Genomic DNA, 17,779 nt, shown 5'->3' on the forward strand with positions numbered 1-17,779 from the left:
CATATGAAAGGTTTTGGGGATTTTTTTCTTTTTAAGTTTCTCTAACCAGGGGTAGAATTAAAACAATTAAAGGCAAAAATCCCATTACAAATTTTAAAAAAAGAGTTAAATAATTCACTGTAAAACAGTATTTTTTACTCTGATAATTTATGATATATACATTTAAATAATTTGTTTCTAAAATTTTAAATGAGAGGTGTTTTTTTTTTTTTTCATTCACAGCAGGGAAATGCATTTTTCATTCTGAGATTGTGAGAGCATAATGGTTAATAGTAGAGCTTCTGGTACTAGGCCACCTGTGTTCAAATCCCAGCTCTGATACTTAATAGTTAATATGTCCTGACTGTGTCATTTAACATTTCTATACCCCGGGTCCCTCTCTATAAAATAATCATGATCCTTTACCCTATAGGAGCGTTATAAAGATTAAATATGGTTTGAACAGCGCCAGATACTCCCCACGCGCTGAAAGCAGTATGAACAGTTAACTAACCAATAGTTGTTTTCTATGAGAAAATTCCAGTCTGTATATCTATTTCCAAGCAGAATCTTAGATAGTGAGGATTTCTTTTTCTTCTGCACTCTGCACAAAGATTCCAGGTAGCTTTCCAAAGGCTTGAGACCTTGGTATTCTCCTATTTCTGGCTGATTTTTAGTGATCTTCCTTGCCTCGTGTGCCTAGAGTTAGAAGAGCTGAACCAGGGGCAGATGGCCAGGGTATTGGAGAAACCCGGAAAAAGCCCCAGGTCTTCTCTGGGACAGGAAAACTGAGGGGAGATGCCATTGTCAGTTCTCCAGCCAGCGCCGCAATGGGCTCAGCTGGACCATGCACCTTGTCCAGGTGCCTAGGAAGGCAGGCTCTGGGTTTGTAGTCCTTAAACCACAGGCAGCTCCAGATCACCTCAAAGTTCCTCCCCAGGGTACTTTTGCAGCCCCTGTCTCAAGGAGACCACAGCCCTCAGACAGTTGCAGAGCAAAGCTCCTCCCCCCCGTGCCACGCCCCCCAAGGATTCTTTAGCTCCGCCCCTCAAGGCTGGCGGGGAATCCACCCTAACCATGCCCAGGCACAGGCTGTCTCACTCCTCTCAAAAGGGAATGTTCTTATTTAGGAACACTGAGATAAGTAGTTAAAGACAGTTTTTGGTGATTCTACCATGAAAATGAGACAAGCGAATTTAAAAAAAAAAAAAAAAAGTCTGTCCTAATTTGGAGTCTAAGAGGTAAAAAGGCAACCTAATTTGGAAAGTCCCATCAATTGTCAAAGTGAAAACTGAATTCTCAAACTGAATCAGATCCTCCGATTGACTTAAGGTCCAAATGAACAACGCTTTGGATCACATATATCTGCATATCTCTTGAACAACAGAAAGTATTGGAGAAGTTCCTTCTGAGAGTGGAGACTTAGAAAACCAACATTTAATTAGCTTTATTTAATTAGTATGGTTCAAGAAAACAAGTCGCACATGCTGTGTATTACTGCCCCCCAGTGTCCACTGCCGTTGTTGGTACATACATTTTCTTGGAAAGAACAGCACTCCTGGTGACTTCCTGACTTGTAGTATAATTTTAACGAAGAGGTTTGCTTTGCTCAATGTCCAATGAATTCTCACTGTCTTCCTGAGTCGATAATTTAGTATTCAGAATTGTGAGCCTAAAAATCAAAGATGAGAAAAAACAAAAACAGAACAAAACACGCCTGGATAACTCAAGGGGTTGCTGTAAATATTACACCTTGTGAAAGCACTCCAAAATTGACAATATTTCAGAAAGAAAAAGTATCTGTAATTCCTAGTTAAAACTTCTCAGGCAGCTTTCTGTAACAAAGGACTTATTGTCTTCCTCCTTTGGTTCCATGACTTTAGGCTAGTAGCATTTTCTGCCCTGAAGACAGACAGAGACAGGTACTCTCCAGCCCATCAATTGGTCCCCACTTAGGACCTCTTTTGAGAAGTCTGGTGAGAGCAGAAAGTGAACTGCATTCACTACTAGAACCTACTTCAAATAAAAATAACAGATGATCCCAGTGGAATCTGGGTATTTCCTTAAATTCCCATGACTGACATCATATCTTTGTTACCAGTTGCTGCCCAGATGTCCACATTAGGTTTAGAATTAGCTCCCTTTTCTGCACCTGTTCCTTCAGCTATGCAGAGTCCGCAAATACACTTAACAGTCCAACGTCCTTCTTTACTCTTTGAAAGCCCACAAGGCGGTAGACTGAATGTAAAATTAACCTGTGTGCATGAATGAGTGGGCATCTGCATTTATCACAGGAATAAATAATTATATTTGTTCTAAATTAATTTTAATATTTCCAAGCCCTTATTCTGTTAGGCTGATGAGTATCTCAATCAGACCAATTACTGGGGCTTTCCCCCTCATCCTAGCCCCAGAATCATCAAAGGGTCTGAGGCATCTTATGCAGAACCGAACACTCAGAAAAGGCTTCCTCATATTTGATCCACATTTGTGGTCACAGACATAGGTGAGGAAACTGAGTTCTAGACAGGAGATAGTTTGCTTCATATTTCACAAGTCATTAGAAGAGTCAGTGCTAAAACCTGAGTCTTCTAACCACTTGTGGGAGTCTTCTGATCACAGATTTTTTTTTAAAGATTTTATTTATTTGACAGACAGAGATCACAAGTAGGCAGAGAGGCAGGCAGAGAAAGAGGAGGAAGCAGGCTCCCCGCAGAGCAGAGAGCCCGATGTGAGGCTCGATCCCAGAAGGCAGAGGCTTAAACCCACTGAGCCACCCAGGCACCCCTGATCACAGGATTTTTTTAAAACAGTACTTTTTTTTTTTTCATCTTGTTGGAGTTGTTACAATTCATAGTGTTTTTTGCAACACTACTCACCTCACCCTCTTCCTCCATCCCTCAAAATAATGATAAAACCTGTCATTCATTCAGCTGTGCTAGGTGCTTTCCATTCATGATCTAATTTGAATTTCCCATCAACCCTGTGAGTGATTCTCATTTTACAGAGGAGATTCAGAGAGGTTAAATAACACACACGCAGTCACATAAACAGTGAACTTGAGTTTGGCTGGCTAACCTATGTACTTAACTACCATGCTATGTCACCTTAGAAGAAAGGAAAAAACAGTATATTTTTTTAAAGATCAAACTGAATCAAAACGTTGTTTTACTTCTTTGGGAAGAATTTTAGATACTAGATTATGAAACCACTGGTTGGGATTCCTACATTAGTCTCCACTCTTTTGTGGAATACTAGGACAGTGAATAAATTCATTCCAAAAATTCACTGTAAAATCACCGTAGACAGGATAGTAACTTAGACCTAACATTCTAAGGCTTCTTGCAATTAAGGTCTTACTGACAATAATTAAGCCTCCTCCTAGGGACAGCGCAGAATGTGAATCCCGGACCCCATCCTACTACAATATTTGCCTAAATGTATCTCTTTTTCCATTTATCTCCATTTTAAGAGGCTGCTAGATTCTCACAACTGGCTTTGGTATCTTGAGAAAAAAACTAGAGTAAAATCTCAGGGCCTTGAGGAAATAATGAAAAAAATAAAGACAGAAGAAATAAAGCCAGAATTTTTTAAAGAGTCAATATGAGGTGAGAAAAAGAGCATTTGTAACTTTAACTTCAAAGAGAACTTTTCAAAAGCCCAGAATTTAGAAGTGGAAATATCTTTTATTCAAGCCTGCCCTCTTGAGGTCAACTTGAGAAACAGTCTTTGGGGAGAATCTGTGCCGTATAAAATGAAAATGACAGTTTGGAATGATTTTTAAAATAATAATAATAGGGCACCTGGGTGGCTCAGTTGGTTAAGCAACTGCCTTTGGCACAGGTCATGATCCTGGTAGTCCCAGGATCAAGTCCCACATCAGGCGCTCTGCTCATCAGGGAGCCGGCTTCTCCCTCTGCCCCTTGCCCCTTTCATGCTCACGCTCTCTCTCTCAAATAAATAAAATCTTTAAAAATAAAAATAATAATAATAAGTAAAAAATCATAGATTACTCTCAGAAAACATAAATTCAAATCTTGCCTCTGTCAACATGGTAAGAATCATCGTTGACTGAATCATGCTTTGGCCAATGTCCTCCAGCCAAAGACCACCAGAAATCTAAATGTTGCTAAACAAATTGGATGATTACGGGTTGCTGTGAGGGAGACATACATGATGGGAGAAATGCTGGGGAGGTTCAGCTGAATCTCAGCAGAGTTCCAAATTTGTTAATGCCCTTCAACCAAGGACTATCTACAATGGTAAATTGGATTATTACTCATTGCAGCAACACATAACATGGGGAACCATGGGGCAACTTAGGAATAAATGTCAGAAAGAACTTACAGGGTTTGAGGAAAGTTTAAGGAAGTGGCTTTAGATTCAGTACTATCAGGAAATGGGGGTAGTTCTGTGGCTGAGTATCTGAATAAGCCTTATCTAGAAAGAGGGAAGGTTAGAGTTAGGCTTAATCTATAATTGTTAAGAAAGAAGCAATCATTCATATTAGCCAGGACAGGGAGATAGTTTGGTCATTTTATGGTTTAGACAGAGTTCATGTTTTTCTGTGTTCTCAAACATAACTGGAGAGTGGTTTTGTTGTTTTTGCCTTGATCCATGATGATTGTAGAGCAGTCTGATTTTGACATTCTGAGAGCCTATTCATGTTTAATAGAAAAATGCCAAGTCCAGCTCATAGGCACAATAAGGCCTACAAGACAGTATTGAGCTAGCTCCCAGATATCAGGGATGTTTTTCTCTCTCTTTGAAATGTCTACGACCCAAACCTTGAAAAGAGCCCGAAGTACACAGCCAAGGATGTTTTGATAGAGAACTGAATCAGAATCAATAAAAAAAAAAAAAACAGGGTTTTAAAATTTATAACTAATAGCTATGCTCTTAAGAGCCTTTATAGAAGCTGCAAATGAAGTTAAATCAGATTAAATGTGATCAGTTATGGAATATTGTGATGGTTAATTTTATGTCAACTTAATTGGGCCACACGGTACCCACATGTTTGGCCAAATATTATTCCAGGTGTGTCTTTGAGAGGCTATCTGGGTGAGATCAACATTTGGATCAGTAGGTTGAGGAAAGCAGATTGTCCCCCTTGAGGTGGGTGAGCCTTGTGCCAGTAATGGAGGATCTGAACAGAACACACACACACAGAGACACACTCTCTCTCTCTCTCTCTTTCTCTGTTAGTTCTGATTCTCTGGAGAGTGCTGACTAATACAAAATATCAAGGTATGATCAACTGGTATCAGTCATATACAGAAAGTCCATTTACAAACAACAACTTCTTTAACCTTTTTCATTTTGGGAAACATTTCATACACTTGACATAAGAAAGAATAAAGAGATCTTTTCAAGAGAAAAACTGTTCTTCATGATCTTTGACCAAGAAGTTTCTGTGTACCTGCAAGGGCATCAATCCTGTAATGGAGGGACACAGTCAGTTGCTGAGTGCTCCTTAATGCAAGCTTTAGTCGAGGGCTCTGCCATAAACCCAAGCTTCCTTATGGGATCCCTCTTAAGAAATTAAAACACGAGTTCCCGCGGCTGCGGTCCGGTGCGGGGCATGGAGCGGATCCCAGCGCTCGGCCTGGGCACCTGGCAGGCGGCTCCAGGGGAAGTGACAGAGGCAGTGAAATTGGCCATCGACGCCGGATATCGGCACTTCGACTGCGCCTACTTATACCACAACGAGAGTGAGATTGGAGCCGGGATCCAGTGCAAGATCAAGGAGGGTGTGGTGAAGCGGGAGGACCTGTTTATCGTCAGTAAGCTCTGGTGCACCAGCCATGAGAAGTCCCTGGTGAAAGCAGCATGCACCAAGAGTCTGAGGGCCTTGAAGCTGGATTACCTGGACCTCTACCTCATACACTGGCCCATGGGTTTCAAGCCCGGGGTGGAAGACATGCCTTTGGACCCCAGCGGCATGGTGATACCCAGTGACACCGACTTCCTGGACACGTGGGAGGCCATGGAGGACCTGGTGGTCATGGGGCTGGTGAAAGCCATCGGGGTGTCCAACTTCAACCATGAGCAGCTGGAGAGACTTTTGAACAAACCCAGCTTGAGATTCAGGCCAGTGACTAACCAGATTGAGTGCCACCCGTATCTGACCCAGAAGGACCTGATCCGTTTCTGCCAGTCCAGAGACGTGTCCGTGACTGCGTACCGGCCTCTCGGCGGTTCCAGTGAGGGGATGGACCTGATGAATGACCCCGTGATTCAGAGGGTGGCCCAGAAGTACAACAAGTCTCCGGCCCAGATTTTGCTGCGATTTCAGATCCAGAGGAATGTGATCGTGATCCCCAAATCAGTCAACCCAAAGCGGATTCTTGAGAATATCCAGGTGTTTGACTTTGAACTATCAGAACAGGATATGAAGGACATCTTCGGCCTGGACAGGAACTTCCGAATGTGCCGGCTACCCATAGCTGTGAACCACAAGGACTATCCTTTCAACATAGACTACTGAGCCTGGCTTCCCCTTTCCTCCTCCTCTGTCTGGACGGACACCCCCAGCTCCCACCCGGCCCGCCTCGGCACTGGGCGGCCAGGAAGGGGAGGGATGGGGTTTGATTCGGTGGATTCCCGCCTGGAACAGAAGCTGAGCTCCCTGAGAAATTCACACGGTTCAGCTGGTCTCCATGACAGAGACAAACACCACGGGGGCGATGATTACTCTCTAGAACCTCCGTCCTCAGAATCCTTTGAGCACAGTGTGATGGGGTTTTTACGAGACAAGCCAAGTGGCCTGTACTCTCGAACAAAAGATTGTGTGGTGGAAATACTCAAATACAAAAGTTGAGATCATTGCATGGTGAGCCCCCTCACCAACCCTGGGCCGGCCCCGCGTCGTCTGTGCGCCTCTGTCCCTGCCAATCCCCCAGAATTCACCTTCACACAACCAGGGAACACCTGGCTGAAAGTGGGAGATGCCTCAGTTCAACAGAGAGGCTTTTTTTCTTCTTCAGGTAAACCCGTGGAAACCCCAGCTTAGAGAGGACATGTGGGCCACTCCCGTCAGGCAGGCAGGGTCCACCTGGTCCTGGGGATCTGTCAAGAGGGCATGAGTGGGGGCGCCTTGGTGGCTCAGTGGGTTAAGCCTCTGCCTTCGGCTCAGGTCATGATCTCAGGGTCCTGGGATCGAGCCCCGCATCAGGCTTTCTGCTCTTGGGGGAGCCTGCTTCCCTTCTTCTCTCTCTGCCTAATTGTGATCTCTGTCTGTCAAATAAATAAAATCTTTAAAAAAAAAAAAGAAATTAAAACACACCAGCTATTCAGTTCCTAAGATATAAGTGTAAAAGCTCTGGAAGTCTCAAGGATACCAAGCAACTGTCCCAGGAAGGAAGGAAGAAAGGAAGGAAGGAAGGAAGGACGGACGGACATATGAAGACTTCAGAAGATGGGACCAGGATTTTTGGGGACTTGGAGAAACGGTCAGGAACCAAAAGAGGATTTTGTCAAGGGTGTCAAGTAAAAGGAAAATCTAGGGAGATAAGAGCCAGTCAGATATGTGTCTGGGCATCAAGTCTCAGAATAAGATTAATTTTTTAAAAGATTTTATTTATTTATTTGACAGACAGAGAGATCACAGGTAGGCAGAGAAGCAGGCAGAAAGAGAGGGGAAGCAGGCTTCCTAGAGAGCTCATGTGGGACTCGATCCCAGGACTCTGAGATCATGACCTGAGCTGAAGGCAGAGGTTTGACCCACTGAGCCACCCAGGTGTCCCAAGATTAACTTTTTAAAATGTCTTCATATTTGTGTATTCTCATGTGTATCGTACAAAAGGCTATGACCTCACAACCCCTGTGCCTCAGAAAAAAGGCAGACCACTTTCAGTGTGTGCCCCCCAAGCCTGCCCTTCTCAGTCAGCCTGAACCTTCAGGGTTTACCAGTGTTGCATCCTACCTTCAAAAACCAAATGCAAGAAAACCCCAGGATTTCTTCCCCCATAGGAGTCCAGCCTCCCAAGTAATTCCAAGGCTGCAGGACGGTATGATGGGATTTCACATCTAGCTTGAAGAATCAGGGTCAGGATGGTATGCCAGTAAAAGTGTGCAAGTCCCAAGTTTGGATATCCAGTGCCCTCACATACTGAATGTGGGATCAGCGGCAAGTTAGTACAAGAGCCTCGTTTTCCTTATAGGGCTGTTTTAGGGATGAAACCAGTAAGTATAACATCCAGTCCATAGCTCTGTCACCTAAATTGCACGTATGAGGGCCAACTTCCATTTAAATGACATCTACCTCATAGATGGAACATAAGGAACAGCACGGAGGACCATAGGGGAAGGGAGGGAAAGCTAAAGAGGGAGAAATCAGAGAGGGGGACAAACCATGAAAAACTCTGGACTCTGGGAAACAAACTGAGGGTTTCAGAGGGGAGGAGGGTGGGGAGTTGGGATAACACTAGTGATGCATACTGAGGAGGGCACATGCTGTGATGAGCATTGGATATTATACGTAATCATGAGTCATTGAACACTAAATCAAAAACTAATGCTGTACTATATAGAGGCTAACTGAACATAATAAAAATAAATAAATGTTTAAAAAATGGCATCTACCATGTGGCTGGCACCATACAACTCATTTTCACATGTTATATCTTTGAATCCTTACAAAGTCCCTGGGAGACAGTTCTTGTTCTTCTATGTCATAGGAGACTGGAACTGAAACCCTATTACAGCAAAGTAGAGTAGAAACTGTGCTGAGGGGCGGGGTTTGTCGGCCTCTCACTATAAGCTAAATCCTCTTTGAGCGGACAGGTCACAATTCAACATCGTGATAACACGATGGAGGTCCTATGGACAGAGTTCTAGTCAGCTTTCTCCACACTGACAGGCGTTTTTTGTTTTTTGTTTTTTTTCTTTACTGATAGGCACTTAAAAGAGGAAAATAAAATCTTGGGAAAGCTATAGGTACAGTGAATCTACATTTGCAATTTTTAACACTTGGAAGGAACTATCAGTATCATTTTTTCAGAACTTGTGTAAGCAGGCCCAAATCTGAAATACATTTTGTCCCAGAAGTTTTGGCTCTACTGTCAAAGATAACTGTGGTTACAGTGCTGCTTGAAAGGAACCGACTTTCTTCTGCTTTCTCTCACCTGCAAAGTTGTGAGTTGCCACCTGGTGATAGTAGAGTTCCACATCATCTGAGAGGAAAGGGGGCTCCTAAGCTGGAAATAAGCCACATAGAGATGCTGTTTAGGTTTTGTTCGAGGAGGAGGTTTCTCTATAAGAAAATGGCTAAAATCTAGGTTATTAAGTTAAACAAGTATTATCTACCCAGATGTACTCGAGAGTGAACTGGGGCATGGGGGAAGGAATTAGGCAAGTGAACAAGCCTTCTGCTTGTCCTCATTCCTAGAATGAGCTAAATTGAATGTCTGTTCTGCTCAATTACAGAACCCAGTCATAGGGCTATTCTCCTGGTTCACTTACAGCTTAGATCTTTCTAGCAGCGTCTTGGCCATCTCCTCTCCACCACAGCTTCCCTACTGTTCTTCATGTCCCATTTGTCCTCCCTCTCCCTGCTCTAAACCACAAGGAGCCTCTTTTCTGTCTTCTGGGACCCTCAAACCAAAATGCTGGCAGAATCTTTAATCAAAGCGTGCAATTTTTCTTTCTGCTTGTTTTAAACTTCATTTTGACAACTGTCTTGGGCCTCTCTCGCTATATTATTTGTAGATAAATAGTTTGAAGGCTCATGTATTCATTTTCTAAACTTGGATGACAAGCCAAGTTTTCAGTTCTAGGGCAAATAACAGTCCACGGACTTTCTCATGCTTCAGACCCAAATTATGCTTTAGAACCAGAAGAAGAGGGCAGCTTTAATTAACTTATTACACAATAGATGGCTCAAAACAGACAACTGCCATTGTCTGGCCTCGATCACCAAGGCCTTAAGACCAGGAGGCTGCCCTGACCCTGAAAATCAGGGCTTTTCTTTGTTGCAAACACACTTCTAAAATCTAATGGAAATAATTTCAGGAGAAATCATAAACATATCAGCTGCTCTTTTGTTCTTCAAAAAGAAAAATGTACTAAACTCAGCTCTTGATTTTATCCTACCACTAACCAGCACCCCAATTATCCTGGGGTCCTGGGATGGAATCCTACATAGGGCTCCTTGCTCATCGGGAAGTCTGCTGCTTCTTCTCATTCTCCCTGTGTGCTCCCCTCCCCTTCTTTCAAATAAGTAATAAAATCTTTTTAACAAAAATAAGCAAGGCTTATTTTCAATAAAGAGTTCTTTTTTTTCTTGTGTACTTGACTGTGCTGGGTGCTCTGGACATCTCAACAGGACCATGTCTCCTTTCCATAGTTGACCACCGTGTTACCCAGAATGTTCAGGGTTGGATTTTTGCCCCGGGAGGAACTCGCATGGGATTTAGAAAGCTAAGCTGTCCTTCTCAGGACACGGTGTCTGGGGGTGATGGCTTCTTGGGCTTTGTGCTGACAATAGCTCCCCGCCCTGCCCCAGATCCTCAGGCTGAAGTCCTTAGCGGACTATTTCTCTGGTCTTTCCCTGCAGTATCCAGAGCCTCCCTCCCTCAGCTGCCCCACACATACAGAGGCCCTATTTCTTACAATAAATCCCTTTACTCCTGCAATACTGGTAGTGGCTGTTTTCTGGATTGAACCCATTTTCATTACTAAAAGTTGTGTCAGTGGTCGAAGAAGAAGGAGAAGAAGGAGAAGAAGAAGGAGAAGGAGAAGGAGAAGGAGAAGAAGAAGAAGAAGAAGAAGAAGAAGAAGAAGAAGAAGAAGAAGAAGAAGAAGAAGAAGAAGAAGAAGAAAAAGAAACAACCTCACAATGCCCTGCAAAAAGTTTGTGCAGTGAAAGGAAACAAACAATACTCATTAATGGAGCAAATGGAAAAGACTTATCTACTTTTACAAATGGCTGAATTCATACAAGAAACAGAAGCATTTGAATGTAAGTAAAGATCCTGTATTAGGTAGGTTTATTGATAAAAAACCTAAATTTTTATTTTAGAAAACACGGCTCTTTAATTCTTCCCTATCCTCTCAACGACAGCTGACTGCTCTGCCAGATTCCCTGGGATTCTTTAGCATATTTCCCAGCATGCCTCTTGCCTCATCCCCTCTACACTGTAGCCTTATGTCCTGTTTTTAATATCTGAAATAGGAACTCTACTGACACTTAATGCATTCCACTGACATTGGCTAGCTGACTTCTTGTAATTGTCTGACCTTCTCATCTTCTCTGCATGTTAAAATTACTTAAGGAATGGATGTGCTAAAAGTTCAGTGTCCTAAGATTGTTGGAGGAAAAGGTCACATGAATCCAATAAACACATAATTTTATTTTTCACTTGTGATGAAATCCATTATCCATTACCATATGCCTGGCAAGAAAAAAAGTGGAGAAAAGCATTGAGCCTTCAGAGAATGCTGGCAGGTCTCTCTTCCTCCCAAACACATACCCCTATGTTGGTCTATGTTTAAATTAAATTTCTAACTTAAGAGTTCTAGAGTAGTGAACTTTTGTTTTATGTACATTTTAAAATTTAATATGTAATAAGACAAGTAAGAAGGTAAATATTAAGCAATAAACTTGGAAAAGTTGTATTATAATTATGGTTTAAAGCTTTATGGGAGTTTTTCCTTGTGAGGACTACGTTAAACTTAAATTACGATGAGTTAATTTTATGCCTCTGACTTTTTTCCCCAACCAAGGATGGGGTAGGTTTTGCTATAGTAACAAACACCCTGCCCCCACTCCCACAAAATCTCAGTGGCTGTTCATAGCAGAAGTTTATTTCTCACTAACAAATGTGGTACAGTGTGAGCTTTGAGAGAAGCCCTGCCCATTATTCTCACTTAGGCATCCAGGCATTACTGGAGACCAAGCACCATGTTTTTCCAGAATTAGAGGAGCAGAAGGAAGAGAGCTGGAGACTTGTGCACTCAAGTGACACATGGCACTTCCTTTCACACTCTAGTGTTTAAATCAAATCATGTTTTCTCACTTAGTTTCAGAGTGGATGAAGAACTATAATCCTATCAGAGACCAGAGGAACAGCTAGAACATGTATACATAAGTCTTCCTCAAGTTCTTTTTTAGATCATTGGGGGGAAATATTCTCCCTAAGGGATGAAAACTGGTTCTCTAGGGAAATCTGCAGTTATAATTAGGGACTTCAACACCCCTTTCTCAGCTACCAATAATATTACTGGAAAAGAAATCAGCAAGGATACAGGAGCTCTACACAGCACAATCAACCAATAGGTTCCAGTTGACATTTATAGAGCATTCTGCCAAACAATAACATAATACACATTTTTGTCTCAACTGCACATCAAACATTAGTGAAAACAGTCCCTATCTTTAGCAATAAAACAAATCTCAATAAATTTAAAAGAACGGAAATAATACAGACTGTGCTCTGTGGTCATAATGGAATCAAGCTAGCAATCCATAACAGAAAGACAATGGAAAAATGTCTAAACCCATGAAAATTATACCACACACTTCTAAATAATACTTAGGTCAAATGGAAAGTCCCAAAAGAAATTTAAAAATATGTAGAACTGAATAAAAAGAAAATACAACATATAATGTCAATAAAACAGTACTAGGAGGAAGATTAATAGCACTAAATGTCTATCTCAAGAGACTAAAAAAGGAACAAAATAAACTCAAAACAAAAAGAAGGAATGGAGAAATAGAGAGCAGAAGTCAATGAAATTGAATATAAGAGAATAAGAGAACAAAACAAAAAACGGACTCTTTAAAAATTTCAATAAAACTGATACACCTCCAGGGGCACCTGGGTGGATCAGTGGATTAAAGCCCCTGCCTTTGGCTCAGGTCATGATCCTGGAATTCTGGGATTGGGTCCCACATCGGGCTCCCAGCTCCTCGGGAAGTCTGTTTTTCCTTCTGACCTTCTCCCCTCTCATGTTCTCTCTCACTATCTCTTTCTCTCAAATAAATAAATAAAATCTTTAATTTAAAAAAATGAAATAGGGAATAGCACTACAGATCCTACAGCCATTAAAAAGGTAATAAAGGAATAATCTAAGTAATTTTATATTCACAAATCAACAACTTAGAAGAAATAAATTAACTCCTCAAGACCCAGAAACTCTCAGAATTCAATGAAGATGATATATATAATCTGAATAGCAATTGAAGAAATTGACTTCATAATTTCAAAGCTCCCAGAAAATAAATCCCCAGACCCAGATGGTTTTACTGGAGAACACTATCAAATATTTAAAGAATTAGCATCAATTTTACAAAATTTCTTCCAGAAAAGAGAAGGGGGGACACTTCTGAATTCTACGAGGCCACTATTACTCCAACACCAAAAGCAGACAAAAATGGTACAAAATGAGAAAATTACAATAACCAGTATCTGTCATGAACATAGACACAATAATCGTCAATAAAATATTAGCAAGGTAAATCCAATAATGTGTAAAAAGAATTATATATTATGACCATAGAGGGATTTATTTCAGGTATGTAAGACTGTTTAAGTATTTGAAAATTAACCAGTATAACTCATCATATCAGCAAATTCAAAAGAAAAATTATATGATCGTGTCAGATGATGCCACTTCCCCTCTAACAGATCCAATACTTACTCATATAAAAGTTTTCACCAAGATAAGAAAGAGGGGAAATGCCCCAACTTGATAAAGAAAGCCTACCTAAAACCTGCAGCTCTCATCATATTTAATGGTGAAAGATGTAATGCTTTCCCCCTAAGATGAGGAACAAAGCAGGAATGTCCATTCACTCAAACAACTCTTGTTCAATATAGTATTGGAAATTCTAGCCAGTAAAATAAGGTAAGAAAAGGAGATAAAAGACATACCTGTTAAAAAAGAAGAAATAAAACCATCTCTATTTACAAATGACATGATTTTCCATGTAGACTATTTGAAGGCATCTACCAAAACAAAAACAAAAAGAAAAAAGAAAAAAAAAACAAAAAAACAAAGAGAAACACTCCAAGAAGTAATAAGTTAATTCAGCAAGGTTACAGGACACAAGATCAACATACCAAAACCAATCATGTTCCCATGAACTAATTATAAACACATGGAAACCAAAATAAAATACAATACCATTTCAGGTTCTTCAAAGAAAACGAAACACCTAGGTATACATTTAACAAAACATGTGTAGGATTTGATTATTACGAAATTCTGACAAAAGAAGAAATCAAAGAAGATATAAATAAATGAAGGGACATACCTTGTAATGGATTACAAAAAAGATATCATTCCTTTCCAAATTGTTCTAGAGCCTGCATGTAATTCCTATGAAAATCTCAACAAAGTTATTCTGAAATTATACAGAAACTCCCACAAACATAAAAATAGCCAAAGTAATCTTGATTAAGAAGAATAAAATGGAAAAAAAAACCATTCTACATGATATTAAACCTAATATGTAGCTAGAGTTATCAACATGGTATAGTATTGGCAGAGGGACAGACACATAGATCAATGGAACAGAATAGAGAATTCAGAAGTAGACCCATGCAAATATGCTCAACAAATTTTTTTAAGGGTTTTATTTTATTTCAGAGAGAGAGAGAGAGCGAGCGCACAAGATGGGGAGACGGGCAGGGGGAGAGGGAGATGCAGACTCCTGGCTGAGCAGGGAGCTTAACGTGGGGCTCAGTCCCAGGACCCTGAGATCAGGGCCTGAGCTGAAGGCAGATGCTTAACTGACTGAATTACCCAGGTGCTGCTGTGCTCAACTAGTTTTTGACAGAAATGCAGAAACAACTAAAAAATGATAGCCTTTTTAGCAAATGGTACGGAGCAATTGAACATCCCCAGGCAAAAAATAAAGTAAAACATGACTCCAGCTTCATAGTGTACACAAAAATTAACTGCAAAATGTACACCCAGGTGGCTCAGTCTGTTAGGCATCCAACTCTTGATGTCAGCTTAAGTCATGACCTCAGGGTGGTGAAATCAAGCCCTGTGTAGAGGATCCACTCTGGGTGTGAAGCCTGCTTGGGATTCTCTCCCTTCCTCCCCTTTGCTCCTCTTTCCCCTCTCTTCCTCTCTCTAAAAAATATTAAGAATAATTTTTTTAATTACCTGCAAAAGAGTCACAGACTTAAAGATACAACATAAAACTATTTTTTTAAAAATAGGGAAAAAAATTGGGGGGACCTAGAGCTATTTAAAGAGTTGTTATAATTGCCATCCAAAGCATGAAGCATAAGAAAAATTGATAAATTGGACTTCTTCAATTTAAAAGATTTTGTTCTGAGAAATCACTTACTGATGAGAGTGTGAAATGATACAGCCTGTCTGGAAAACAGTTTGTTAATTTCCTCTCTAAGATTGATTTATTTGAGCAAGAGAGAGCAAGCAAGGGAATGCGTGCACAAGTGGGAGGGACAGAGGGAGAGGGAGAGAGAGACAAGCAGACTTCCGACTGAGCGCAGAGCCCAAGGCGGGGCTCCATCTCAGAAGCCTGAGATCATTATCTAGCCACAATCAAGAGTCTGGCATTTAACTGACGGAGCCACACAGGCACCCCAGTTTGTCAATCTCTTAAAAACTTATATACCTAATTCCCATATCAACCAGAGATTAGACTCTTGGTCATTTATTCTAGAGGAATGCAAATTTATGTTTACACAAGAACCTATACATGAATGTTCCTAGTAGCTTTATTTGTAATAGTCCCAAACTGGAATTGGTCCAGCTGTCTTCTTTTTTTTTAAATTAAATTTAATTTTTTTTCAGTGTTCTAAAATTTATTGTTTATGCACCACACGCAGTGCTCCATGCAATATGTGCCCTCCTTAATACCCACTACCAGGGTCACCCAACCCCCACTCCCTCTCCCCTCCAAAACCCTCAGTTTGTTTTTCAGAGTCCACAGTCTCTCAAGGTTACTCTCCCTCTCTGACTTCCTCCAACCCCAACTCACTTCTCCTCTCCATCTCCTAATGTCTTCCATCTTACTCCTTGTGCTCCACAAGTAAGTGAAACCATATGATAATTGACTTTCTCTGCTTGACTTATTTCACTCAGCATAATCTCTTCCAGTACCACCCATGTTGATACAAAGGTTGGGTATTCATCTTTTCTGATGGAGGCATAATACTCCATTGTACATATGGAATATATCTCCTTTATCCATTAGTCTGTTGAAGGGCATCTTGGCTCTTTCCACAGTTTGGTGACTGTGGCCATTGCTGCTGTAAACACTGGGGTACAGGTTGCCCTTCTTTTCACTACATCTGTATATTTGGGGTAAATACCCGGTAGTGCAATTGCAGGGTCATACGGTAGCCCTATTTTTAATTTCTTAAGGAATTTCCACACTGTTTTCAAAAGTGGCTGCAACAACTTGCATTCTCACCAACAGTGTAAGAGGTTCCCCTTTCTCCACATCCTCCTGAACACTTGTTTATTGTCTTGATGATTTTGGCCATTCTAACTAATGTAAGATCATATCTCAATGTGTTTTTTTTTTAATGATTTTTTATTTTTTATAAACATATATTTTTATCCCCAGGGGTACAGGTCTGTGAATCGCCAGTTTTACACACTTCACAGCACTCACCAAAGCACATACCCTTCCCAATGTCCATAATACCACCCCCCTTCTCCCAACCCCCCTCCCCTGCCAGCAACCCTCAGTTTGTTTTGTGAGATTAAGAGTCACTTAAGGTTTGTCTCCCTCCCAATCCCATCTTGTTTCATTGATTCTTCTCCTACCCACTTAAGCCCCCATGTTGCATCACCACTTCCTCATATCAGGGAGACCATATGATAGTTGTCTTTCTCCAATTGATTTATTTCACTAAGCATGATACGCTCTAGTTCCAACCACGTTCTCGCAAATGGCAAGATTTCATTTCTTTTGATGGCTGCATAGTATTCCATTGTGTATATATACCACATCTTCTTGATCCATTCATCTGTTGATGGACATCTAGGTTCTTTCCATAGTTTGGCTATTGTGGACATTGCTGCTATAAACATTCGAGTGCACGTGCCCCTTTGGATCACTACGTTTGTATCTTTAGGGTAAATACCCAGTAGTGCAATTGCTGGGTCATAGGGCAGTTCTATTTTCAACATTTTGAGGAACCTCCATGCTGTTTTCCAGAGCAGTTGCACCAGCTTGCATTCCCATCAACAATGTAGGAGGGTTCCCCTTTCTCCGCATCCTCGCCAGCATCTGTCATTTCCTGACTTGTTGATTTTAGCCATTCTGACTGGTGTGAGGTGATATCTCATTGTGGTTTTGATTTGTATTTCCCTGATGCCGAGTGATATGGAGCACTTTTTCATGTGTCTGTTGGCCATCTGGATGTCTTCTTTGCAGAAATGTCTGTTCATGTCCTCTGCCCATTTCTTGATTGGATTATTTGTTCTTTGGGTGTTGAGTTTGCTAAGTTCTTTATAGATTCTGGACACTAGTCCTTTATCTGATATGTCGTTTGCAAATATCTTCTCCCATTATGTCAGTTGTCTTTGGTTTTGTTAACTGTTTCCTTTGCTGTGCAAAAGCTTTTGATCTTGATAAAATCCCAATAGTTCATTTTTGCCCTTGCTCCCCTTGCCTTTGGCGATGTTCCTAGGAAGATGTTGCTGAGGCTGAGGTCGAAGAGGTTGCTGCCTGTATTCTCCTCAAGAATTTTGATGGATTCCTTTCTCACATTTAGGTCCTTCATCCATTTTGAGTCTATTTTTGTGTGTGGTGTAAGGAAATGGTCCAATTTCATTTTTCTGCATGTGGCTGTCCAGTTTTCCCAGC

The 17,779-nt window shown here is 41.1% G+C and overlaps 1 protein-coding gene across 1 annotated transcript; it reads left to right on the forward strand.

Moving 5' to 3' along the window:
* Positions 1-5,534: 5,534 nt before the first annotated feature.
* LOC132025126 (1,5-anhydro-D-fructose reductase-like) lies at positions 5,535-6,826 on the forward strand. The gene has a single exon (XM_059412293.1). It carries the CDS (start codon positions 5,561-5,563, stop codon positions 6,464-6,466), a length of 906 nt encoding a protein of 301 aa, XP_059268276.1. The 5' UTR covers positions 5,535-5,560; the 3' UTR covers positions 6,467-6,826.
* Positions 6,827-17,779: the final 10,953 nt, after the last annotated feature.

This window comes from Mustela nigripes, chromosome 9 (assembly GCF_022355385.1).
Source record: "Mustela nigripes isolate SB6536 chromosome 9, MUSNIG.SB6536, whole genome shotgun sequence".
Classification (NCBI taxonomy): Eukaryota; Metazoa; Chordata; class Mammalia; order Carnivora; family Mustelidae; genus Mustela; species Mustela nigripes.